Source organism: Lathamus discolor, chromosome 3 (assembly GCF_037157495.1).
Source record: "Lathamus discolor isolate bLatDis1 chromosome 3, bLatDis1.hap1, whole genome shotgun sequence".
NCBI lineage: Eukaryota > Metazoa > Chordata > Aves > Psittaciformes > Psittacidae > Lathamus > Lathamus discolor.
Window position 1 is genome coordinate 113,117,109 of NC_088886.1, and position 27,986 is coordinate 113,145,094.

At 41.5% G+C, this 27,986-nt stretch overlaps 2 protein-coding genes across 2 annotated transcripts in view; both read right to left on the reverse strand.

Annotated features, from left to right (window-relative positions):
• The window catches only part of LYPD6B (LY6/PLAUR domain containing 6B), a 51,007-nt gene extending 44,834 nt beyond the window's left edge, over positions 1-6,173 (reverse strand). Inside the window, exons 1-2 of the mRNA XM_065672840.1 lie at positions 6,089-6,173; positions 2,773-2,882 (exon numbers count right to left, since the gene is read on the reverse strand). The gene's annotated coding sequence lies outside the window, so the exon portion shown is untranslated. The remainder of the gene's footprint in view (positions 1-2,772; positions 2,883-6,088) is intronic.
• A 2,304-nt stretch (positions 6,174-8,477) lies between these two features.
• Positions 8,478-27,986, reverse strand: part of KIF5C (kinesin family member 5C) — an 89,327-nt gene continuing 69,818 nt past the window's right edge. Inside the window, exons 17-26 of the mRNA XM_065671233.1 lie at positions 25,802-25,919; positions 24,596-24,672; positions 23,150-23,259; positions 22,260-22,361; positions 21,596-21,656; positions 20,765-20,836; positions 19,879-19,983; positions 17,254-17,470; positions 16,146-16,259; positions 8,478-12,210 (exon numbers count right to left, since the gene is read on the reverse strand). Of these exons, the coding sequence (XP_065527305.1) occupies positions 16,153-16,259; positions 17,254-17,470; positions 19,879-19,983; positions 20,765-20,836; positions 21,596-21,656; positions 22,260-22,361; positions 23,150-23,259; positions 24,596-24,672; positions 25,802-25,919 (969 nt within the window). The 3' untranslated portion in view covers positions 8,478-12,210; positions 16,146-16,152. The remainder of the gene's footprint in view (positions 12,211-16,145; positions 16,260-17,253; positions 17,471-19,878; positions 19,984-20,764; positions 20,837-21,595; positions 21,657-22,259; positions 22,362-23,149; positions 23,260-24,595; positions 24,673-25,801; positions 25,920-27,986) is intronic.

Consider the following 27,986-nt stretch of genomic DNA (forward strand, 5'->3'; position numbering starts at 1 on the left):
ATAGGCACCTAAACTCTTCATATTTGGCCTGAAATGAAGTTTAAGTCTAACAATACCTGTAACAAAGGTTTTAAGCACTGAGAGGATACGCCTAATGCTTACAACGTTAGCCATATAAGGTATGTATGCCTGTATTTCTCTCTACTTCATAAGCTTTTAGCTCCATTTCTGTGTATTAAGTTGAGCTCTGAATTAGTGCAATTTGCCACAACAGGTTTATTCACATCAAGACAAAGCTGGGGCAGCATTTTTCAAAAAAAGGATTAGATGACTGTAACTGCTACCATCTGCACTTATGCGTGTTTAGACTCTCAGAAGGGTAATCACCACACTTCAGGGCATGATCTGCAAGGGTCAGAAAGATAATCTTACGCACGTCTTTCTGTTTTTGACATTGCCCAATTGGGTAGGTGCATAATAGAGGATATAAGTCTTCCCTGAAGCATTAGTTATTCATCACTGCTAGAGGCAACTTTGCAGATCCAAGATTATGAGCCAGTCTAGTATGGCAACCTGTTCTTTCAAACTCTGAAATGCACTCTGCAGTCCAGAGCTTGAACATGACATTGTATTTCAGATATAACTAAGTGATAATCTACAAGACCGCCACAAGATTTTATGGAGCAATTTTGGGAGGGATTATTATTGTACCAAGTACCTAGAAACCACTGAAGACAGTGAATATTTTATGGAGAATTTTTTTTTGTTTGTCACATTTCCATTTAAATAACAGTCAAAAATCGCAATATCCTGCATTTAAACCTAGGGCAAATACATAGATACAAACCAAGTGTCACTCCTATAAGTGATATTAGTTTTCAATCTATATAAACCAAGACAGGCCTAAGGATTCAGTCTTAGCTTCTCTATCATTTGGAAATACTTGTGTAGCCTTCTTAGACTACAGGGAAGGTAGACACATTTCTTTATAGAGACACAAGGCCACTTTAACACAGGAAAGAAAATGTTTTTCACAGACACTAACTTATGAGCAAAACAAATTAAGAGTGTGACACCAATTATATTTCAAAATTTTGAGTAAGAAGTTCAATCTATTTGTACACATGACTTTTCTAACACTTACTGAAAGCCACTCTGCTCATTTTGCTTATCAGCATGTACTCCTATTTTAAAAAATGAAGGATGAGGACTTCTTTCCATGAAGCTAGCCAGATACATTCTGCAGGACACAGTGGACCTTCCTCTGGCTTGAGAGCTGTCAGTGGAAACACCCCCAAGCCCCATCCAGCCTTCCTATCAGAAGCAGCAATCTCCTCCTTCCCCTGCTCAGATGGTCACCGCAGAGGTGACCATCTGATTGATCTGCAAGTCAGTGTGCTTCAAACAAGCTATGTCAGCTTAAACAGGTCTTGGACAAACCAGCACATTTAGATTGCAAGGGTGTAGGAAACATTTACAAAGTGCAGCCCTGCCATTAGACCTAAAAGTCCACAATTCTCCATCACTGAGGGCAGGATGGGTTTCAACCAGCAGCCTGCATGACACATGTATAAACCTCAGAATAACTTCTGTGACTGCTAGTGAAGTCCCAGTCCACACCTGAGTAGCTTACATAACTCACTGATTAACAAACTGTACAACGTGGGGTTTATTAATCTCAGCATTTCAAATAGGCAGACAGCTGTTTCCCACCACACTCTTGAGAGATGGGATTTGTTATTAAACCATTTTATGGACTGTGAGAAGAAACAGAAAAGGAAATAGAGTTCGCAGGATTTTTTAAATGCTCTGGCAATTTAAAGCTGGATGACCTGACACGGAAAATAACTTTTTCTAGTCATGCTATAGGCTTTACAGAAACTTCCAAGTAGACACCTTCATCCCAGACATTCCCAACCACCCCTCCTGACCTATTGCCATCTTTAATAGGAGAGAATTCCACATCCCATATGTGCTGCAGTACATGGTGAGACTGGAACATGGGAAAGCTCAATGTACTTAAATTCCTTGGAGTGAAACCCACACCCTTAATAATGCTATCACTGCAGTGCTGTTTGCACTGAGAATTCTTTACAAACTGATCAATTTTCACAGCAATCCCTGGAAATAGAAAAGTCATCATTATTACCAGTAACAAGACAAGAAATAGGTAGAAAAAAAGATGAAAGACTTGTCTAGAACCATTCAGCAAGACAGAGTATAGCTAGAGACTAGATCTTTTCAGTAAGTCTCATGTTCTAATCCTTTACCGTCCCATTTCCAGATCTGTAAAGTGATATTGTAATTTTATTTCAAGCAGGTTTCACACGATGGTTCAGATTTGTTTAAATATCAAAGCTAAATCTAGACCACATGAATGCCATTTTACCCTCATTTGGTACCTCGCCAAAGCCTGTAGTTCAAACTGGGTACATCAAAAGCCCCAAGCTTCAGGCAAGAAACCCCACTCTAGTTTTGTTGGCATAACTAGAGTAGAACCATGGAAACTGACTATAGCTTGTGCCTTGTGTTCTGGCTTCTCACGGGCACTAGGTTCTGAGCAAGAAAAACAACAAATGCAAACAGTTATACTGAACCTTCCTTTCAGCATTTGGCACTCAGAATAACCAGCCCAGTAATCAGATGTCTGCTGAAAGCACATGCAAAAGCTAGAAGATGAAGCCGCTTACTTAGACTAAAAGATTCTCACAGCAATTAATGGAAAAATAACTGCCAGCAACACATGCATCATACAATATAACTCAGTCCTTAAGGAAACCTGTAATCCGAAATGCCTTCTGAAGTTTATTGGTGTGGCACTATTGTACGCACCTTTCCACCACTTCTGAACTGTTAGACATGCACCTCATCCAGAAGTCCTTTGAGTCACACACGTGAATAACCGAAGCATTCCTTTCCTCTGAGTTCACAATATCCAGCTCCTAGACATGAAGAAAGGGAAGAAAATATTGAGGAATTTAGACTTGGAAAAAAAAAAAAGGAGAATCTGTATCAGAATTCATGCACCAGAATCTGTTTCCAGATGGAGGACTTTTGTTCTAAATCACCCCTCTAGAAAGATAGTAAGGTAGAGGGGAGGTGTTTTGGGTTTCTCGTTTGTTTTTTTGGGTGCAGCGTAGGGCCCATTTGGACTGAGAAATAACAGCTCTGGAAAATTCCTCACCCTTCAACTACCCTGTTCTCCTGGAGAGGCATTAGGCACCCTTAATACTCAATTCTCCTTCCCTCACCTCTGCTGCCGCGTGCCGTACCTGCTGCCTGCACTGGAGGTGTCTGGCAGGGAGGGGTGGGACACACTGCACGGCAGCTTGCCCAACAGTACGAGTGACTTCTGGTCTGAAACCCAAGTTTGCAACTCCCAATTTCAGACGGGGCTCTCCAACAAAACTGACACAGCTCGTATCAAGAGGGTAAAAAGAAACATTCCCTATCTCTTCTGCTACAACTGAGCCACAGAATACCAAGGTGGAAGGGACCTCCAGGATCATACGGTCCAACCTTTCTAGGCCAAGCATGACCTGGACTAGATGGCCTAGTACCGTGTCTGGCTAAATCTTACGTGTCCAGTGCTGGAGAGGCCACCACTTCCCTGGGGAGATTATTCTAATGGCTGATTGTTCTCATGGTGAAAAATCTTCCTATTGTGGCCCGTCAGAATCTCCACAGGAGTAACTTGTACCCATTACCCCATATCTTTTCCATGTGACTCCTTGTGCAAAGGGAGTCTCCATCTTCTTTGTAGCCACCATTTAAATCCTGGAACATGGCGGTAAGGTCTCCTCTGAGCCTTTTTTTCTCCAGGCTGAACAAGCCCAGCTGTCTCAGCCTTTCCTCACACAGCTTCCCAGCCCTTGGATCAACTTTTCAGCCCTTCTCTGAACCCTATCCAGCCTGTCCACGTCTTTTTTGTATAGCAGAGACCAAAACTCAACAAGTATTCGAGCTGCGGCCTGACAAGTGCAGAGTAAGGCTGGTGATGACATCTTTATCTCTCACGTTTGGTCAAATGGAAAATAAGGCAAGAAGAGATTGTGGTAAACTGACTGTGTGGCATGAATCAGCATATGAGTTAGCAAGGTACAGGTGTCTCTTCCTCAGAGCTCCCAAGGGTGCAGGAAAAGGTGCCCATTCTTGTAACACAGATTCTTTCCCCTGCAGCACCTACTACTTGCCAACTGCACGCCTCCCCGACAAAGAAACCATATCTACCCTCTCCTTGGCTACGCTCCCCCTCTTCTTTCTGCCAGATAAAGCATCCAGCACCTGGTGCCAGCTAGAGGATGGAATTCATCAGAACTGTTTCGAGGATCAACGCATGGGATCCATCCTATATAAGCTGATTACAGGATTTACTGACTCCTGACAGTTAACATCACATAACCAGAAATCTCAATGTCAGGCATTGGAGATACAGCTCTAACAAAACCAGGCAAAGGCAAAAAGTCCTAAGATTATCTGCTCTGGAAGGAATGTCACTGAGAGGATGTGGCTGGCTGTGAACAGAGTGCTGCAATTATCACGCTGGGAAATGCTAATTGACTTAAAGCAAGTAATGCACGATGAGCAGAGGGCAAAGCTCTCATCAGCAACAATGGTAGCGAAGTTAATTATGGATTGACTAGAAGAGCAAAAGTATTATCACGCAGAGATTGATGAGTCACCAAGACGTGCCCACTATAACGAACAGGACGACTCCTTTCATCCCTGCTATAAAACATCCATACTCAATTACCTCTGGAATTCACCTGCAGGACTGTACCGCTGGTACATGGCCTGGCCATACTCGGTGGGGTCCAACTGGCACTGCCAAGGCAAGGCAGCTGCACCAGAACAAGGATGTACCCTTTCAGCTTTGAATTCTCTTTCTCCAAGCTGGTGTATAAGTCCTCAAATGCAAGGGAGGACTTGACTCTTTGCCACTGTAAACCTTTAGGTTTTTGTCCTTTTCTTAAAAACTCATCCAAGGACAGACAGAATGGGGTGCTGCAATAGGAAGTTCACAGAGGAAGCCCCAAAACTTTAGACTTAACGATCCAAAACCAAACTGAGAAACAGCAAATCTCAGCATTAAATATTTTATTATTTTAAACAAAAACATGTTTATTGAGGGAGAGAAACTTGACTCATTATCTGAGCATCTGGGATTACCAGTACTGTATTTATGAAAGAGGTGCAGTACATGGCTCCCTGCAATTGCTCTGATCTCTGCATCTGCGGTTCCAGGCTCTACCCGCATTACCCTCTGACAGACGGGAAATCATAAGAACCTATTTTCCTGAGATTGCCCTTAGGAATCAACCAGCTGAGTCTTGCAAACCAGTTCTATCTGCACGAACCATGTACACTCATCAACCCTGGGACTGTTTTCATTAACCGTATTACCGGAGCACCCATAGGCCTCACAAGAACCAAGCCCTCAGTACCACACAAACACTGCCAAACATTGTCCCGGGAACCTCACAGCCTAGCTCAACATATGAGCATACACTCGCATATAGGAAACACACAAGAAACCCACAGTCGTTCTCAGGAGGAGTGCCAGGCAAAGGGCTGCACTCCTACAACCTGCCTGCATGGGACCAGGCACCTGCCGATGCGTTTTTACACACGTTTTACTTACTTGCATCATTTACTTACTTGTATTTGCTTCTTAACGTATGTATTTTAGTATTCTGTTATTTTCTACAGAGAAGCCTAATGCACTTTTAAAAAGAGCGAAAAGTTTGCTGACATACTGTGAATCAAGGGGAGCTATTTCTTTTTACAGCTATGTAATCACGAAGAGCGATGTTGTAATAACTGCAATTTTACGACATACCTATAAAACACACTCTACATTTTGGATGTGAGGCACTTGACGCTGAGCACCCTCCGCTTCTCGCAGCCTCGCTCTTCCCCGCAAGTGTCGCCGCACCTGCCGCCCCGAACGAGGACGCTTACACCGAGTCTCCTGCTCCCGGCTAACGGCCGGGCTCGGCGCCCACCCGGGGGGAAGACACCGGGCCGAGCGGGCTCGCAGCAAGGGGCCGGCCCGCCCTCCCTTCCCGCCTCTCACCCCTCTGTGCTCTGGGCCCCTTCCCCTCTCCGCCCCGCAGGGACTCCCTCTGCCCGGGCCGGGGGAACTCACCCTCAGAGCCGGCGGACCGCGGGCTCGCCGTGGCACGGCAGGCGGTGCGGGACACCGGCAGCGGCGCCCCTGGCTCCGCGGGAGGCGGGCGGCGCTGCCTGCCCGGCGGGGGTGGGGCCAGGGCGGGGAGCGAGCTGCTCGGACACCCCCATGCCCGCCCCCCGGCGGCGCCGCGCAGCCCGGCTGGGCGGGTGGGCTGCCCGCAGGGCTGGGGCGCTGCCCCGGGGCAGCGGCCGCTGCCGGCGGCGGAGGGCGGGGCGGCCATCCCGCCTGCCGCGGATGAGGCTCCGGGCCCCGAAGGCTGAAGGGACGGAGGGCCCGGGCGAGGGGCAAAGCCGGGCCTCAGCGACCCCTCAGCCTGTAAGCCGTACGGCAAAGCAGGCAGCGAGGCTGATGGGCGCTCGGCTTTAAGGCAGGAGGTTTCCAACGAGGCGTACAGCCAGCTGAGGAACTCGGTGTGCGCTCCCCGCTGGGAGCCGGTTTCACAGTGCTTCAGGTGCTGGGCGTCTGCACTGAGGAGATTGTCAGCGACAGAGCGGTGTTTTCAAGCGAATGCAAAGCTCGGGAAGGGGCTTGGATGATCCTGGAACCTGCAGGAGGGAGGTGCGCTGCCAGCATTATCCCGGCGGACAGACCTGACCTCAGCTCCTGAAACCTCCCTTACCTGCTGGGACTTGGCGGATACGTCCTTGGCATTCAGGTACCCACAGGAACGAATGCCTCTGCCCCTGGCCTGACACCAGTTTGAGTTGGACATCAGAAGCACAGAAAGTATGAGCTGAAGCATGACTGCTGAGTTAAGCCAAAACTATTGAAGGTCCTCATTTTAGGATAAATAGTCACCATTGAGCTCAGCTCTGCCGGAAGATTAATTTGAAGTATTTAAGTTTTAGCTAAGAAGTATTTTCATCAGTAGTGACAGATTTGTGCATTTTATGGCTGCCCCATCCCTGGCAGTGTTCAAGGCCATGTTGGACGGGGCTTTGAGCAACCTGGTCTGGTGGAAGGTGCCCCTGCCTGTGGCAGGGGGTTGGAACTGGATGGTCGTTAAAGGTCCCTTCCAACCTGAACCATTCTAGGATTCTATGATTTGCAGCGAGTATTTTTTCTATGGATGAGAACCCCTGTCCATTGTTTTCCACTGTACCCTTGTGTAAGCTGCATCTTGGAAATGGATACAATAATTTGTGTTGTTTTGGTAAGAGTTAATTAACTCCTGCAAGCCTGTATTCTGAAAATGAAATGGTAGGGTTATGCTTGCAAACAGTCCGCTCTACAATTGAGTTTGTCCTCCAGGCACAAGCTTTATCTCAGAGATCTTAAAGAGTGCATCTTTTTGACTCATGGAAGGTCTGTAGCATAGCACCCCGCAGCGTTTGCCTTCCTCTGCAGGACTAGTGGGGAATGCTTGGCACTTCCTGCTCTCCCTAATACAAACCATCCAGATTTGAAAGCCTCTTCCTGCTAGAGCCAAAGTTCTTCATCCTGCAGGCAGCAGCTGCTCAGAGAGCGTTAAGAAGTGTCTTCTCTGCACCAAAAGCAGAGCAAGCAAAAGTTCATTCTGATTTGGAGTAGACTCCAAATTTTAAGACTTCTAAGCCTGCTACGACAGTGGTCTCTCCTAGTAAATATACTGTATTTATCAGCATGATTATGTTAGTGCATCCATGCAAGTTAGTGCATCTAAATGCTTAGCTTCTCAGTGACATTTTACCTAGGTCCTGGAGACCTGCAGTTGCCCCACTGACCACTGGCCATCCATCTCCAGCAAGAGCACTGCCAGAGCCTGGCTGCAAGGGGCTTCCCCTGCTTCTGGGTGCCTAGCAGGCCCCAACTAAAAGCAGTGTGAGCACACTTTAAGTAACAGTGCTAACCCACATAATCCTCATCAGAAATCTACTCAGCAGCAAAAACCAATTCATTTCTACAGAAATTCCGGAGTGCCAGAAATCTGCATTCCTGAGTAGAAAAGTTAACAGTAGAATTGAGAAACACTCAGCGTAATAATTACAGAATTACTGAATAAGCTGTTTATAAGGCTCCCGCGTATGACTTGGGGGAGATGGCAAGGACACAGGAACTTTTACTCCATTACACTGTATATAATGTGAGTGTAACATCCCTATAAAGTAGAAATGCATGCAGAGGGTAAGTGGAAGAATCTCCCCGTCATCCTCCAGGCTACTGAAAAAGAGTAGGAAGAAGGAATATTTCCATGGAGAGGTAGAAGAGGAAAAGCTAAAATCCAGAAAGCGGTCTTGGATGTGGGCTCCAGCACACCCTCAAGCACAGTTCCAGTGAACGGGTCACTCCTACGTGTCACAAACACACAGAGTGCCCGTATGTAACAGAGATGCCGTATGTAACGTGTCACACAACACGCACACCGCAAAGTTTAGTTCAGCTTTATTTTCCACTGTAGCGGTTTTTGAATGATACATCATGCAGTCTGCCAGTGTATCCATCCGTCTGAGATAGAATTTTAGAATGAAGATAAAAGACTTATCTCCATGGGATGGGGAAGAGGGTTTGGGCTTGCTATCAAGTTTAATATATTTCAGCATCGTTTGATGCAATGGCAAAAAATTTCCCCTTGTTACCAGCAAAACGTGTCCACAATTTATTTTTTTCCTAAATTGAACACTACTGTAAAGATACATAGAGCCCAGAGAATACACATCTGCAGTACACATTACACACTTTACAAACTAGACAGGTATAATTTACAGAATGCCTCAACCCCCGTGGTTCTCCCACAACAAAAAGTGTTTCAATGGACAATATTGTGAGAGCGAGAGAGGAATGGGTGGATCAATGTCCCATCCTGCACAGCGGGTGTTCTCCAGTGCACTTTACAGTTCAAACAGGCACAGTGAAGATGGAAATGAATGCAAGGGTAGATTAAGATTATCCTGCCAATTTTGGATTTTTTTTTTCCCCCTTCCATTTCCAATTGACATGTACTTCATTCTTGTTTACACAAGGTCTTTCTACCCCAGTAATGGCAATCTGATCAGGCCTTTTCTTTCCTTTTGGACCTTCATCACCATTTATTCAAATAAGACAATGTTCAGCTTACAATATTTTATTTTGTTTATTTCTAAGCCTTAGTTATAAGTATTTCAGCCAAATGTGTATATTTGTCCATAAGGCTTTATAAAATGAAATATAAAAGTTACTCTTCAGGTTCTGTAAGCAGAAACTATTGTATAGTTTTACTGTGACTTATTTTTCAATTTGCAATATATTCAGGATAATCCGCTCTCACCCTTGCTGAGTTAAGTCCAAACTTAAAAATGCATCAGCCAAGATCTTTCCAGGTTCAAAACTTTCCTTGTTTTAGAGAAAGCAAGTTAATGAAGTGTGAACTCAAGGACAAACACAAGATATTTGGACATATCATTAAGAGAAGCTCAAGTGAGCAGGAAATACATTTAATTGCTAGCAAAAAGAACAATATGCACTTTAGTTCCATCTGAATTATGTTTTCCATTCGTGTACGGTATTTCCACCAAAATTTATCCCATGCATGACATATTAGATGTGAAATTTGATTTGCACTATACAAACACAACTTTAAAATCCGCCTAGAAAATATAACACAACATTCAAATAGCAAAGAAAGAGAGCATCAAGTAGTGGAAATAGCAAGACACAGGTTTTGATCTCTGCAGAGATGTGGTTTTCATTTCTCTATATAAAATGTGTAAGACTTAAAAATGGTACAAAAGTTGAATATACAATACGCAATACAAACTTAAGGTGCCTAATTAAAATAGGCTTACAAACCAAGAATCTATACATAAGCAGAGGAAGTTCAATTGACAACTAATCATTTCCAATCAAGTAAATATCTTCTGTATGTCATTTTGAGAACTTTAGCCTAAGACATCTTCTCAGCATTTCAGTTATAGAAAGTCCTCCTACAGTCTTGATGTAAAAGTTAACTTGGAGAAACTCACATTATTTTAGCTAGATGAACTGACTGGCTGATCAGCACTAGCACAATGAAGAGATGTCAAAGCTAACTTATTACTCAAGCTGAAGAAAGCTGTCTAAACTGCCGTACATAACTAACAGTGATGGTGGCAGGAGTTTAATACATTTTTTTTTAAGCTAATGCTGCATCTACAATATACTTCCATATCAAACTTTGAATTCAAGATAGAACAGAAGTTTTACTAAAGTACAAAATCTTTGAGAGCAATTCAGTTTGGTATCTTCTCCCAGACAACCGTTTTAGAAGCAAAACAAGAGAATTATTAGTTCATAGTAGAAATTTCAGCTCTGAATAGCTGATAAGATAGCACAGAGTAGTTCTGAATTAGTGATTTTATTGAAGATTGCATACGGCAAGTTCACAGTTCATTTTCTGGCAGTGCACATGCACATAAAGAAAATATAAAACTTTGGAAAATACAAAATAAATTAAATACATGCAAGTTTGCAACTTCATTAAATATTTTTAGCAAAACGCTCCTCAAAATAGTGCAACATTAAAAAAAAAGTTAAATTAAGTCTAACTTACTTTGCAACAACCTAAATAATTTCAGTAGAAAAAAAATACCTCAAGTCAATTCACAATCTCTCAAAAGGCTCTACATTAACTAAGTTCTATGTCTACTAACAAACACATTCAGAAATTAAAAAAAAAAAAATAAGAGCAAACCTCTGCAAAGAAAGACTAGAGGGCTATGCTCAGCCATGACCTTCCTAGACTCCACGCTTTGTTAGGACGTAGTGGTACATACTACCCACATCTGAATCAGGACAGGTGTTTGTGGCACAAAAGTGGTAGGCAGGGAGGAGGAGAAGGAGCTTCTGCCTGCCAGCGGAACCTTCCCAGAACGATTCCAGTGCCCCCTTGCTGAGAAGATGGAGAATCTTTACTGGCATGAAAGGGATCCACGAAAGGCAAGCAGTCTCATCCTCATCTCTGTGAGAATGAGAGTACCATCAGTAGGGCGACTTGCATATGGTAACTTAGAAGGACATTCTTTTCCTCTTCCAGTCTGCTCTTCACTTCCTAACAAAAATATTCCAAAATTTGGTTTGCAAAGGACAGCTCAAGCATAAAACTCTCGCCTCCTTTTGGAATCTCTCTCTAATTTTTTTAAGGTAGGATCTGGGGTTTGTGGGACATTTATATTTTTTTGTTTCTTTAAGGTAGCATCTGTTCTGGTGGGGGACTGTTCACTCACCAATATCTGAATTCTGGTGTGAACAGATCAGGGCTTGCTGAAGGCATGTGGGAAGGGGAAGGGGGGGTGGAGGGATGCTTGTCTACTTTTCCAAGACAAGATTTCCACAGCATTCTGAAAGCCTTCAAAATTTCATAGAGAACAATGCTTACAAACACATGGCTAGCCATTACACTCCAGGAAACCCCACCACTGTAGGGAGAACTACAAGCAGATCTGATCTTAATTACAAGATAGGTCACACAGATATACTCATGTAACTACCAAACTTCAAAACCTAGATCTATACTAACAGATTTCTCTGCATCCCATTTGATCTTTACCAGGTACTGCAATAAAGGTTATTTTATACAGTCCAAAGATTTTATCAGGATATTACAAATGGTTCTTTGGGGAAATTTACTTCTGAAAATGTAAGCGGTAAAATTAAATCATATAGCAGCACATTTTCATCCCCTAAAAATATAAAATAATATGTATATTATACAGTAAATCAGTCATGACAGCACAATCACCTGCCTTTGATGGCACTTTGTCTTTGAATAGTTAATTCTTTGATGCCAAAAGTCAGGATTTACTGATGCAACAGAAGACTTTGAAAAAAGCATCTATCTGAGTGTAGAAGCCCCAACCTAACAAGCGCCAAGGGGTCAAACGCAGTCAGTGAGAGATTCTGAGTGGCAGACTTCCTATCATTACTTAGATGTTTATGTTAAATACATTGTACAAGTATCTGTAGAAGAGTTGAGCTGGACACTTCTGTACACGTGTAGATCCTATGAAGCTCAAAATACCTGGGACCAGTGCAGTGCAGATGGTTGTAGGAAGCGCAGGATGAACAGGACATGGATTGGGTTGAAGAGGGGAGAAAAAGAAACTAGTGACTTAATGACAGTCCTTAACATGCTAAGTGGAATTCACCTGTTGAAAGAGAAAGAAAGGTAATGATGATTAGTGGATTTTGAGACTAGAAAGCAAATACACAACACAGCAACTCACCTATACCTACGCTTCACAGAAATGTGATGCACAGCAACCAAAGAGCCACCATAAGAGTGATGAAACAAGAGTCACATGAAGCACAGTTTCAACAATTTATGAAATCAGGGTCTTGGTTACTAAGTCTTGGAGAGGAATTTTGTCAGATCTGGCTTTAAAGTTTCCAACCCACAAATTGGCACAGTCATAATTCTCTTGATGAAATTCATTCTTTGTCTCCCGTAGCACAGTGTTATGTCCGGCATAAACACTATCTAAAGGTCTAACTTTTTTTTGCTCTTATCTCTCTGTTCTTTTAATGGGGTTTTTCTGTCCACTGGTTGCCACTTGGCTGTGCTGAAAAGCAGATGTGTGCTTATCTTATAAGCCAAGTAAAGAAAGTAACTGCAGTTGAATTTGAAAACTTATGATGAAATGATGAAAAAATACAAATCCAAAACATTGTTCTATGTCTCCTGACCGAGAGCTGCCTTCCTTCTGTACACACACATATATGTAAAAGTATATGTTTACAGAAATATATTAAAATATTTTATATCTTTTATACTAATAATATATCAGAAAAATACATTGTATAATTTTATATAACATATATGCATATTTCCAATAACCTCTGCAATGTAGACAGGGTAAGGAATTATCTTATAAAGATCTTGTGAAGGTCTTGTAAAGACACTCCTTGGCTTAAGTCTCCTGTTTAAGCCAGCTACCAGCAATTTGCAATTCAGAACTACAGTTTATTAACACCCACATTTCTATTCCATCTGCTGCTGTTATTCACCAAATGCTATGCTTTCTGGGGTAGAAATCATCTCCTTATATCATGCACACTGCAGCTGGGCAATGTGGCCCAAACTGGGTGAAGTCTGAACTTTGTCCTGATTAGTCTCATAGGCTTGCCCAGCTCTGCAGAAGAAATTTTACCAGATATGAGTTAATAAATCATAGTCACTGACCAGTCTAACAGCAGTGTCTATTATCTGTGTTATCTGTACTGTGAATACTGAATGAATGTAAGATAAATTTCATCTCATCCTGGCATAAAGTTCTCATTCCAGAAACAGAGATGTTACTTGACAGCAAATTATTTCTATAGAAACTCCACCTTTATTTCACTGTTGTTAAAGGAATGTAAAAGTAAGCTGTGATCTAATTCTAGATGTGTAAGACTGCACCATTCAAAAGCACGATGTAGTTCTACAGAGCACAGAAATGGCTCAGCGATATTATAGAATCATAGAATAGCTAGGGTTGGAAAGGACCTCAAGATCATCTAGTTCCAACCCCCCTGCCATGGGCAGGGACACCTCACACTAAACCATCCCACCCACGGCTTCATCCAACCTGGCCTTGAACACCGCCAGGGATGGAGCACTCACAACCTCCCTGGGCAACCCATTCCAGTGCCTCACCACCCTAACAGGAAAGACTTTCCTCCTTAGATCCAATCTAAACTTCCTCTGTTTAAGTTTTAACCCATTACCCCTTGTCCTGTCACTACAGTCCCTGACGAAGAGTCCCTCCTCAGCATCCCTATAGGCCCCCTTCAGGTACTGGAAGGCTGCTATGAGGTCTCCACGCAGCCTTCTCTTCTCCAGGCTGAACAGCCCCAACTTTCTCAGCCTATAATCTATGTCAAATTCTCTCTGCACAAGTAGTGCCTTTACTAACACTCAGTCCCCTGGGCTTTCATCCAATGAGCTCAGATTTCAGAGTACTCTGATAGTCCCAAAAACATTTGGCAGCCAAATATTTGCAATTTGCCAATAATCTTCTTAACTGCAGGACCAAACCTGATGAGGACCACCCTTCTTTAGTCACTGCCCAGACCTTAGTTTACTACGTCTTCAAGAGATCTTTCTAGGTAAAAAAAAAATATCTAGAACTTCACGGAGTTTGAAAACCAATTATGAAGTCTAAAACATGGTTCTCTGGAATAGTAAGCACAGAACAGAATCATAGAATACCTTGACTTGGAAGGACCTGTAACGGTCATTGAGTCCAGCTCCCATAACATTTCAAATTATTGCCTTACATATAATATGTAATAGCTAATAAAGCCGGGCATTAGACTGGATCTTGAGCAATAAGGAAACTAAGCCTATAAAAGCCATAGGGAAGCACTACTGTCAATTAGGAGGAAAACCCACACATACACACTTTTTAAATGGCTTCATTTCAACCTGCAGGGTTTCCATTTAGTTTTCAGATTCTCTTTTCTAATCTTTTTCAGAAACCAGAAATCTGTAAGTTTATACCCAGTTTCTTCCAAGATCTTCCATCTTATTTTTCTGCTACTCCGATTGCCCATGAACTTCTCTGCAACATGTTCCAAGCATGGCCTGAATCTGCTCATCCTCGACTGCCCTCAAATCTAAACCTCAGCATCTAAAACATTTGAGAAATATTCTATGCCTACTGATTACTTATTATTGACTTCCAAAGTCCTATCTTGTTATACACTCATCTAGTTTTAAGTGAATTTATTTGTTAAAATACCTTTAATTAATCTACACTTGTTCACCTGACATATATCTATACCTATACCTAATATGGGGCCTGTTTGAGTCTGACATTTAATTTCACAGTAGATGGTGTATTAAAGGCCCACCCAGTTTAGGCAGGTAGCAGTTTTTTTCCCCACAGAGCAGCTGTTACATGTTTGGAAATATTTTACATGCCTCTGTAAAACACTCTTTTCCCTTTGCTCTTTCACAGATGTGGGAATGCAGTGAAGCAGATAGGCAGAGGCTATGTCACTTGTGAGATGGAAAAGCCAATTTCAGTTCAGAACAAACTAATGCACAAAACACTCAGCAAAGACTTGCCCTAATTCATCCACAGTGAAAATATGCTGCTTGCAGCTACAGGGCTCATGGAAAACACAATGAACAGAAACAATCTGCACAACACAATAACAGCTTGAGTGTGATGTGATGGATGGTTTGCATGCATGCATGACATGAAACATTCTCAAAAAAAAAAAAGAAAAAGGAAAAAACCCCTCAGGAATGCTAAGTGCCTAAAGGAAACTATACACTATCAGAAGACAGTCATATTAATACTCAAGGAAGAAAAAAACCCCAAAGTTGGGACAATTTAGCTGTCCACTGGCTGCTTTTCACAGCCACTCATTACCATCCAACTCTCAGTAGTCTGTAACATAAAGTTACCATCTAAAATAACAGCAGATGTAAAACACCTCACAAGTAAGCAGCATTTAAAGAAGTAAATGGAATGGGGAGGGTACATGAAGCAGTCTCACAGGAATATGCTGCTTGTCTTTCCAGGATGAGATTTTTGCTTAGGAGAAACCCTCAAGCCCTTGCAATTAAAGTAAAATATATTTTTTTTTCTGAAGAGAGCTGAATAGAGCAAAGCAAAAGAAACAAAAGTTAAGCCTGCCAAATTGTGACACTTAAATTTGGAGAGCTCTGTGAGGCTGCCACTCTTGGCAGCTATACCCCTGTCCCAGGTTGGAATATCACAACCCGGAAACATATTCATGTTGCAGAAAGCAGAAAATTATAGTGGCAAAAGGAACCTCTGGAACTCTATTTTTACTACATGAGTTTCATGCCTCTATGTGTGAATTTCAGTACAGATTACCAGAGCATTTTCTAAGAAACATTCTAAGTGATAAGTCATTAAAATAAAAACTCTCATCAGCAGCATGCAAAATATTCTAACAAGGCACTCCTTACTAAGATTACTAATTTTCACAGTTAAACTATCAGCAAACAATTCCTACTACAACTAGAAAAAAAAATATTGCGGGTCTTCTAAAAGCAAGCCTGAAATACAAGAAAACTAGGTGATCAGGGAAAGAACAGATGAGTAAGTTACTGTGGTCTTACTTCTCGTCTATTTGGTGTTGTGGTAGTAGGTGGAGTTTGACATTCCCCCCCCGCGGATGGCATGGACAGCCGTTGGAGAAGACGCCGGGTAATGACCAGGGCGGATGGGCTTGGCTGCAGAGTAAAAAGTAGGAAACCAAACAAGACACTTAGCTGTAATACAAGGTTTTCTACCTCTCCTCTAGTACAAACCCCATTGTGTACAAACAAGGAGCTGTGCTTGGCAGAGTAGTCTGTAATTTAACTCTGTGGAACACAGCATTCCCTTACCGTATCCAATAAGAAATACATCCATTTTCTGCTTGTGACAGGGCCATTTAGCCCTCCCATGCATGCCCTTGTCTCTGCAAAGATTATGGACTCTCTATACAGCAGAGGGAAGTCAGGACCCACTTGGTGGTTAGTGAGGTACCTTCTAGGTTCAATTTGACTATTTATATCATTCCAGAAGATGCTGAGAAAAAGCTGTCAATGGGTTTCCAGCATACAACAGGAAATACTGTGTGCTGCCTAATTCTCTTTCAGGTTTTAAGACAGTAGTCTTAAACTATCCAAAACATTGTCCTTCTACTTCAGCAATTCTAAAATATCACTTAAAAAACTGCCCCATCTTAAGTACCATCTGACTGTATGCATGCATTCAGATTGCACCACAAAGATGTATCAAGTATCTGAATTATATAGGAAGCTATTTGACTCTTCAAGAACTAAATTAAATCACAAGGAGGAGTAACCACGGAAAAAAAAGGAAGGGACAAGGTCCCAAAAGGCAAGGAAAGAATGAAAGCAGAAGGAGAGTATGTGGGGGAGGAAGAAGAAAGTGAGAGACTAATTTAAAGAGACAAGTTTTCAGGTCACTAGAAGGGCACATAAGACCCATTATGCCATTTATTTACTGAGTTAAATAGCAGAGGCGCTTTAAACCTTAGGTGGGGCAGATTCTATTAAAAAGTGAAGTCTTTGAAGATTCCTGTGCAACAGAGGAGAAGCAGACCCTGTGGTGTGCCCTGGACTGCTGCTTTCAAAGCTCTTTCTATTTAAACATGAGCAAACAGACCAACCATGAAGTATGTGAGCAACCACTAACTCTTTAGCTCAATGTCCTTACCAATTTGAGCAGAGTGTGCTCTCCGTGCCATGTTTTTGGCTCTCACAGCTTCCTTAATGCGATCTACCTCCTGCTGGTACCGCTTGCGGTCTCGCATGGCATTCTCCTTGGCCTCCTTCAGTGCGCTCTCCAGGGCCTTAACTCTCTCTGCCGTAGCTCTAAGTCGTTTTTCCAGCTTAGGAAGCTCACAACGAAGATCTGCATTATCACGTACCAACTGCAAGGAGAGAAGTTTCAAAACTATCCTATAGGAAAGGTTGCCTTACACGAAGAGACAGAAAACACACAGATTCCTCTTCACACCTTGTACACTGCGAATGAAACAGGTTTCTTCCAGAAACAACTGTAAAGAGCTTATGTCAAAGCAAGACTTATTTTTAATCATGCAGTTCATTTGTCTAGCTGAGGTATGATATTAAATTTTCCAGAAAGATAAAAGAACAAATGAGTTTCTTCCATTCAACAGAATTTCACAGATCTGATTTCAGAGGGTGAGGGCTCCAGGATAAACTCTGCTACTGCAGAGCACTCTACTACTACACCTGCTTTCCTAGACTTTAAGAGCAACTGCAGCAGAAAGTCTTGTGTTTCTTCAGAACATGGAAATGTCCAGCATTTCACAAATACTTGACCACCTCATTATTTCAAAACAGTAACTCTTACATAGCTCTTACAGACAACACTGGGTATCATGAAAAAATTATTGTCTTGAGTGGCTATGGCATTCTTACCTACTTGTTCCCTATTCAAGTATATGAGAAAATTGGAAAGTTTGATGCCTCAAACATTGCTAAGAAATGACTTTAAGGCCTAGAGCTATAAATGTGATTAAATGCAACTTTGAGTTAATGGACTTCCTCAATTAAATACGAACCTGAGCAATGTCTATCAATTATCAGAGTAAGATCTCACTTTACATGCAACACCAGCTAAGAGAGAGAATTGATTTTTTATTTTTGATAAATAACCCCGGATGCAAACAGTTAGAATATGTAATACATTTTCTACTGAACAGATCATACCACTACCAGAAGTCAACAGAAAACTGTTCAAAGGAGTGATTCTCACTTGTCTGGAGTGAAGGGAAGAACATAGTTTAACTACCACACTAATAACATGGTAAAACCACAGCACGTACTAACACTCACACATTGTTTGACAAATCAAAATGTTTTACACCTGCTAATCTGGGCTTAGTGCCAGAAGGACAACACAAGCTAAGCTAAAAAAGAAATAATAAATTGTCACAATGTGTTTTTTCTGCAAGTGTTGAACCCTTGTTCTATAGAATGGTTATAATACAAAATAACAGCAAGATGTTATCACATTCAGGTCAAGTCCAATGTCACTTTCCCCTCTACATTTATTACAAGATGTGGACTCCTAGTTAGTTTTGAGTAAATATACGCTAATGAGAACTATAAAAATCTGTATCTGAAAACCCAGCAGATGTGTGAACTGAGTGCAAAAAGGCAGAACAGTAAAAGGAAAAACACTCCTAAGATGTCCCAATTTCCACATTTAGAAACTAGGTCTTTAAACCATCTGTTCCCTGGGAATTTCAAAATACTGAACCTTAGTGGACACTTGTCATGGTCCTGCACTGCTTGCTTTTTTAGCACTTCCACAGGAATAAATAAAGCAAATCATGGAGAGCACTGTGTGTCACTAATAGTTTGAGAAAACTGCTCTGGAGAATGTTCTGTCCCTATTAAAAAGGGAATCAAAATAATCTTTACTGTTTGGTGCTCTGCACCCAAACAGTGAGGGACACAGTTAAAAAATACTAACACCTAAGAGGAAGGTGGAAGCATACTTACTGGATTAAATAATCCAGTTCTATCTAACAAGGCGCTACCGAGATATACATATACATGTATACACACATATACACACCATTAATATATATACACTGCTGCTAAGCAGAGGGAAGGCTCTTTCCTTGGTGCATACCCAAAACACTTGCCTACTACACATTCCCTCCAACCCACATTTGCATGGTGGGTATGTAGGTTGAAGGGCTCTCCACTGCCTTCATCTCTCTGAACAGCTGTATTCAAAGAAAACGGGAACAACATGTGAGAGAGGGAGGAGACAGAAATAGACTTGCCCAGAAACCACCAACCTCAGCATTCTGGGGAGGCACTAGCCATTAAGCTGCACAGAAATCTCTCTTTCTTTGTTCTCACACTTTGCTGGTTGACCCCCCTCAAGTCATCTCCAAGAGTGCCTCTAAGCAGCTTTAGACCAGAAGTCAAAACTGCGGATACACAATTCATCTAGAAACCAGCACACAAGGTACTAACGAGCACATTATTCTGTTGTTTATGCATTACACCAATACAGTGACAATTAGTCTTGCCAAAACTGCTAGAATCTATTTTCAAAAAACCAAAATAACTGTTTATTTAACACATTCATAAGAAATATAAGTAGTGGGAAGAGCACTCTCACACCAACTTCTAATGCCAAGAATTTTAGTTGAGAACTGTAGGTACCACTTCCTCGAACAGTACATTCACCTTCAAAAACTACCCCTTTAAACAGAAAAAAAGCATATTTCTGGGGGGACGGAAGGATGGTGGGAGGGAAGGAGAGAGGGAAGGAAGGATGCAGAGCCCCTACCTGTTTGTGAACCTTTGTAAGCTGTTCCAGGTTGTTCTCAAGAAAGGAAATTTTCTGCTTCTGCGCAGCACTTCCACCTCCGTCATCGCTATCGAGTTCAACACTCTGCACAGGAAGAAACCAAGAGGAAGCTCAAGTTTTTTGTGACTTTAAATTCCCAAAGGCAGAAAAGCCCTCCAGAGCCCCAAATTAAAGAGAATTTATTTTTCCTGCTCATTTGATATTTAAGGGCCACATTCCCCACTACACAAAAAATACACTCTTCTTACTGAACAATTACTGGGGGATCCTGAATAGGAAAATCATAGATTTTAGTGGAGAAACCCCATTTTCCCTCTTTTTTTCCCTCTCCTGGAAGACATTTTTATGTAATATGGGTTTCCAAGCTTAAAAAAAAAAGGTATAAAAACTCTTCCCCAGAGCTACTCTAAAGGACGGAAAAGCACTGTGAAGCCTTTGTCTATTTATGCAGCTTCAGACTTCTTCAAAAGTTAAAAATACATTAATTTCTGCTAAATCATAATTTTGTCAGGAAAAGGCTGACTAATCACAAGCCTACAGAAAGAAAGAGCCACAGCATTCAGGGTAGCGTGAGTGCAAGTTACATTGAAAATTTCTGGTACCCATTAATATCAGCTTTGAGAACTTTGTGACTGACCTGAATTGGATTGGTTCATTTCGCTTAACCACCAGGACTTCTCCTTAACAAATTAGGACCAAATAAAAGCTAATAAACATCACAAGAATTTTAATCTTATTATTCACTATTATTGAAAAAGACAATATCCTTTTTTTGTAACAACATGCACTAAAAGCTGCCAGCACATCACAAGAATACTACAAAGAAAGATAAGACTTTGGTTTAAAAGAGTATATATAGTCTTACTTTTTTAACGCGCGTGGTAAGATCTTGGACGAAGAGTTTGCGAAGATTGTGAAGAGTCTGAAGTTCTCTTGCCTGGAACCAAAATAACAGTAACCAAAAAAAAAGGCATAAACCTTTTCAAGACATAGTTATAGTAGCTAGTAGATAGTCTGGTGTAAAAATTCTCCCCAGATTTGAGTCAACAACAGGTAAAAGAGCTCTGGATTCATTATCTAGCAAATGCATTAGCCTGCTCCGAATGCTTACTCACAGGCACTTAGGATGTTTAAGTGAACAAGTTCAAGTGCTTTTTAAGTTTATGGCAAAATCCCAGGCTTTCCAAGTTTCTTTTTTTATATGCACCAACTTCTCAGGCTCAGCAACATAATCACCTTACTCCAGTTTGGGGGTGTGACACAAGAAGTGTAAACCCTGCCCTTAATCCCAGCAGGAGGGAAGGAAACTATGTGGATAGGCAGTTAACTCACCCCAACCCCATAGTTCACCAAAGCCATACTGAAGGGAACTGTCTTTCCAAAGTTGGTAAGAACAACCTTAACTTTCCCGTTTTACGCTTACCCACTCACAGACTGGAATTTAAATAAATTTAAATAAATGAACGTCCCCAACTCTCTCAGCTCTCTCAGCCTTCCCTCACAGGACAGGTGCTCCATTCCTCTGATTGTGGCCCTCCTCTAGATCCTCTCCAATATGTCTGTAATCTTTCCTGTACTGAGGACTCCAGGTGGGGTCCCACCAGATCACAGTAGAGGGACAGAATCACCTCCCTTAACACACCAGTGATGAAGACTCAGGGGGCAAAAGGCTCAAAAAAGTGTAATTAAGACGTACCACTGTTTCCTCCAGCCCCTTAAGATCTTCTCTTGCTTGTTCCCTTTTATCATTAAGCAGTCTAGAAAGATCACAACATTGAATACAAATAAAAAATGTTGAAGTTATATAAACAGGAAAGAATCAATCAACACTCAGTTTGAGTAGAACATCTGCAGATGTAAGCAAACTGTACATCCATTTGCATCTGTAATTACGCTTTTGACTGTCCCAAATATGCCGCTTTCTCACACAGAATGGCTGAGCCACCATCTCCATATTTTTGTCCACGCGTGAAATTTTTCTCTCTCATTTCCAGAAAAGGCTTTTCCTCTAGCATCCAATTTATCACTTAAAAAAAAAAATAATTCCAAAATCTCACTTCACAACTTCTTTCTTACCTGTTTTTGCTGTGCATTAAGGAATGAGGGACTGCTATGACATTTCATAAAATCAAACCTCTAAAAAAATTTTTTGGCATGTATCGAACCCACTATTGAAAAGCCTATGAGAAAAAAATTTGGAGTAGTTGGTAACCATTTATTAGCACTGTGTGTAGGCTTTGTTGAAATGATCATTTCAGTGTGAATATTTCAAGACAAATGCCTCTGCCCAGCACATCTCCCGAAGACACATTAAGAGATATAATATTCAAGGACACCAGATGAGAAAACTGTTGACTTACATGAGCTTTTCCAGTTTCATTTCCCTTTCCTGGTCCTCAGTTTTTAGTTTATCATAATCAGCACTCAGTTTCTCTTGTTCCAACTGAAGCTTCTGATTCATACTAGAACGCAAAAGAAAAAGTCGTTCAGGACTGAGCTGTACTCTCATAAACAAGCATGGTAAATCAGAGGAAGGAAAAAAAATGGAAAGAAATTAGGCATAAAGAACCTGAAGAACAATATTTAAAAATATTGGAGAATTAAATTCAGTGGCTTGCTTCCTTTATCATAAAGGACATAAACTGTTCTTGCCATTTTTCTGTCCTGCTTCCTCATGTTTCTCATTTTCTTATTATTAGTCTTTGGCCACATAATAAATACGATGAAAGAAGGAACACTACACATTAAGATTGCCTAGATTTTATGAACACTGACAAAATACAGAGTACGGGAGCAAAGAACACAATTTTTCAAGTGCTGGAGTATCTGAATAACAGAATTACATTGCTGTGTGAGGAAGAAATATTTAGAGTGTGAAAATTACATATATTTGGGTCACCCAGACTCTCAAAGCCTGTGGCAGGACTTGTTCTTACAAGATCCCCTCAAAACCTTTATATTTTAAAACCTGTTCTCTTCAAAGCTTCTCTTACCTACATTATTCTGGTTTTCTCTCCATAATTTTATGGACTTATTAAAGCTCCATAATAAAAAAAACAGGCACTACAGTCGTTAAAATAATGCAAAATAATTAGAGTTGTCGGTTGAATGAATGAAAACACTACTTTCCGTAAGACACTGAAATATATAGACATCGGTTAAAACTAATAAAAAAACCAACCCCAAAACATCCCCGCAGTATCACAGAACAGGACAGGAAAAGAAAAAGCAATAGAGCAAGGGAACATACTCTCTGATTTCATCAATTATTTTCTGCTTCTCTTCAATTTCATCCCTCAGCCTGGACAGCTGCTTCTGGTGGGCTTCCCTGTGACTCTCCATCTGCTGCTCCAGTGCCTTCTGCAGAGTACAAAACCCAGAGACATACATGAAACAGAAATCAAGTATCACAGCTACGCTTCCATGTCAGCTGAATCAACCTATCTTTCTGGATTTGAGTGAGGCTTATCAGATGAGATTAATTCAGGAATCTGCCTGATACATCTTAAAACTGCACATCTCCTCATCCAAGCATTTAATTCAGACAGTTTTTAGCAACAGATGTACACCCAATTTATACTCAATTTCTTGAAAAAACCTACCCTGTGCATGCTAGGGTCTTTTATCAAGTGCCAAGAATGACAGTTTTTACCACTCCTCTATTTCATGTGTTTATTCAGCAAGTAAATATATGTACAGCTATACCTGTGACAGAAGTAAAACTCATTCCCCTCTCACTCTGATAATTGTTTATCCACAGCCCTGTTATTCAAATTCTATGAATAAATATATCTCAGCCAGTAAGAAAAACTCAATGCATCTCTTTAGATTGCTAATAAAAGATTTGCATTTTTTCTTCCAACTGTAAGGAATAACTGTACAACTCTTACTAACTTCTTATAACTGAGGCGAAAGTTCTACAGGCAGCTGACAAACTTCTAATCACTATCCTTGTACAACTGTATTGTTATTTCAATTTGGAACTCCATTAGAAACACAACTCACACATTACTGATTAACATTTCATTGCATTCCAAAGGAAGAAGAAAATACCAGAAAACAGGTTTATATTTCATTATTATTTCTAGGAGATAGTTAGAAATCTTGCCAAATTATTTAGGAAAGTGGCCTCTTTTTTTTAGTGCCTGAATTATATCAAGCCCAGTATCCTGATTTGCCACTTATCAAATTGACTTTCAGCAGACTTCCACTGGCAAAAAATTAGAGTAACAGAGGTGAATCAATATAATTTTTCAATCCTATATAACAGAACTGTTCTCAACTATGTATGCAATATACTGGGTATTATAATTTGGTTCTTTGTTCATGTGATCTAAGGAGCCCAGGCATCTCCAATTCAGCAAACACAGTCCACCGAACCTCTCTAACCTCTGGAACTGGCTCAGCTTAAAAACTGAGGCATTCACCTCCCAGGATGTTCAGACCACGACTTAACTTTTTTCCATCATCTGGTCAACAACCTCAACATTAGTAAGTTCTCTGATTTCACACTGTGAAGGTCGCTCAGTTACGTAAGGTCAAGTTTTCTAACTGAGGCTGTCAGTTCTGACAGAAGCTGGAAGTGTTTTCTAAAAGCACGCAATAGGCACAGGAAGACAAAATTACACCCTAATTATCAGCTTAATGAAGGATCTCACTGAGAAATGCCCTCAAAAATTGCAGCATGCCATACTACCTTCATCTCCTCTGCATCCTGAAGCCGGGTCAGATGCTCTTTCTCCTTATCCTTGAAACTGACTTCATGCATCTTTTCTGTTTAAAGTCAAAAACAGTTAAGAATTAACTGCGCAGCTCCAGGACATGCTATGTTGAGCCATTAAAAAAAACCCCCACCAAGTAAAGAGTTCCTCTTTAGGCAAGGGGATCAGGGCAGACAGCTTTGGAGCGTCACAAACAGTCATGGTTTGCAGTACCCAAGCTGTGACCATACTGCCCAAATCCCCTTCTCCTTTACTAACTAACAAGACACATTTTTTTCAATCCACCCAAAACCTTTCTGACCTACTCTTGTTTCCTTATAAGCTTACTTATTGCAATCCCCCTTGCCCTTTTCACTTTCTGCTGGGAAATGGCACCTCTAGAACCAGGTCATTTCTTATGAGTGCAGTAGGAAGATCAGGACATGGAATAAAACATCTATTCTAAAAATGTAGGAGATGTTAAAAAGAAAGTCTTATCACCACCTGCTGCTCCTGGAGTCAGAGAAGATCCCTTGTGCAGAAATCCAGAATAATGTTAAGGCTACAAGGTCACATCGTAATTTTACATAAACCAGGACCTTAGCAATGCCACAAGAACTGCTTTTTATACTCATTTTCCACATTAAATCAGAAAGGGAAAAAAACAGTAGTTCTTAAAAAGAAGTCAGCTGGATCCTACATAGGAGCTAGGAAAAACAGATCTTTTACTTGACCCTAAGTGAAGCAGCTTGCTTTTGAACAGGAAAGGGCATTTGCCAGAGGGTCAACTGAAATTAGATGGATAACCAAGAATTTTAGAGAATAGAGACTTAGAAAGAATGATTGGTGCTGTGTGACTAAAGTATTTAGTTGTGTTTTGGGTTTTTTGGTTTTGTTTTTAAATTCTCACATCATTAAAGGTGAAGCTCTTGTTACTGAGGTTTTGATTCTTTTGAGAAAGTAAGTTTTCTGTACTTTGTGAATGGACTAGGCCGAAAGCGATAATTCTGGTTTTATCTGAAGTGTAATTTACTACAAGGAAATGCAATACGTTAGATATTCTGAATCACAATTTTGTCTTCATCACAAAACACTAAATAGACAATAAAATGTTGTAGAACTACTGCACATATGATACCTTAGACAATATTGAATTTTCTAAGATATAAAAGAAATGATAACCACAAGACCAAATGTTGTACCTTGAGCACGCAACTTGGCAAGCTCTTCATTGAGAGAGTCCTGTGACTCCTCCAGTTGCCTTCTCTTCTGCTCCATATTTTGCATGTAGTCTGTAAGGGACTTGATCTTTGCTTCATGCTTTAAAGACAAAGGGAATAGCAATGAGACACAAATACCACAGTTTGTTACCGAGGAATTAAGGTACTGTCCTACGTCAGAGAGGAAAAAGAGAAAGCTCTCCATATCCAGAGCTGATGACTAGGAGAAAACACTGCAAAAGATGTGAGGAAGAGCTAACAGAACCAAAACAGACTGCATTTTTAAAGGTCATACTCAGTAGCTCAAGACATATACCAAATAGCACAGATAGTAATTCCAAATCATGATGGGAAACATGACACCAAGCTGTGTGGTCCGGTTGATACGCTGCAGGGAAGGGATGCCATCCAGAGGGACCTTGACACTCTTGTAAGCTGGGCTGATGCCAACCTTATGAAGTTCAACCATGACAAGTGCAAGGTCCTACACCTGGCTCGGAGCAATCCCAGGCACAGCTACAGGTTGGGCAAAGAAGAGATTCAGAGCAGCCCTGCAGAGAAGGACTCGAGGGTGCTGGTCGATGAGAAAATGAACATGAGCCAGCTTCAGTGTGCGCTTGCAGCCCAGAAAGCCAACCATATCCTGGGCTGCATCAAAAGGAGCGTGACCAGCAGGTCGAAGGAGCTGATCCTGCCCCTCTGCTCTGCTCTTGTGAGACCTCACCTGCAGTATTGTGTGCAGTTCTGGTGTCCTCAACATAAAAAGGACATGGAACTGTTGGAGCAAGTCCAGAAGAGGGCCACGAGGATGATCAGGGGACTGGAGCACCTCCCGTATGAAGACAGGCTGAGGAAGTTGGGGCTGTTCAGCCTGGAGAAGAGAAGGCTGCGTGGAGACCTCATAGCAGCCTTCCAGTACCTGAAGGGGGCCTATAGGGATGCTGAGGAGGGACTCTTCGTCAGGGACTGTAGTGACAGGACAAGGGGTAACGGGTTAAAACTTAAACAGAGGAAGTTTAGATTGGATCTAAGGAGGAAATTCTTTCCTGTTAGGGTGGTGAGGCACTGGAATTGGTTGCCCAGGGAGGTTGTGAGTGCTCCATCCCTGGCAGTGTTCAAGGCCAGGTTGGATGAAGCCTTGTGTGGGATGGTTTAGTGAGAGGTGTCCCTGCCCATGGCAGGGGGGTTGGAACTAGATGTTCTTGAGGTCCTTTCCAACCCTAACTATTCTATGATTCTATGACTTGGTGTTAAACACACAGCAGTAGCTCACTAAAACCAGCTGAACAACAGGCTTTTGAAGTGGCTTCTGGATGCTTCGACCTGCAGAAGCTCAGATTCACTTGTCCCAGCCATCACGACGATTTGTTTCTTCCTAACATCCTTTTGAACTAGAAGGGCTCATGTTTAAACAGAAAACAGTGGAGAACGTAGTGAAAACTCCAAAAATTGAATTAAAATTTTCTGATTTGGAGCTAAACTTAAGTTATCTGTGAATTATTACGTCCTAGTAATAAGGCCACTTAAGCAGATATCGTTCACTGGCAGAGAGGAGTTGAGACCTCTGGTTTGGTGCTGCTGTGAAGATCTGACTTAGAGAGGAGCAATCCCTAGCAGGAACTAAAATAGTTCATTCAGAGCCTCCTGGCATCAAGGTCTCTAGGAAGGGAAAGGTGCATGCCTGATTTGGATGCTTTGGGCAGGAGGTCCTCTAATAGATTCCTAAATCTGAAAAGAAATCTGTCCAGCTCCCAGCTTGGCTCCAAATGTTCTGTCCCCAAAATAGAGACTGCTGGTATGGCACACAGTGGTGATGCACCATTTTATGGATCCGCTGAACACCGTACCTGTGTAATCCTGTGATATGGCATTGCCATTGGCAGTAACAAGCCACCAGCTTTGGACTGAGTTTGCAAGGCCTCAGGACTGAGGCTCGCCAAGCTTGATCTCTCTAAGCTCTTCCTGAGCTGTCTCGCAGCTTTTATTTCCTTTCTTTTCCTTTCTTTTAAACCTTTTCTTTCCTTGGTGGCTTTATAGATAATGTGCATTTGCCCATTAAAAAGATTTTGATCATAACACCACCTGGCTTCTTCTCAGTTTTAAACACAGACAGGCCTCAATATGCACTTAGATGCAGAACCTCCAGAATGCCAAGACAAGGTGATCA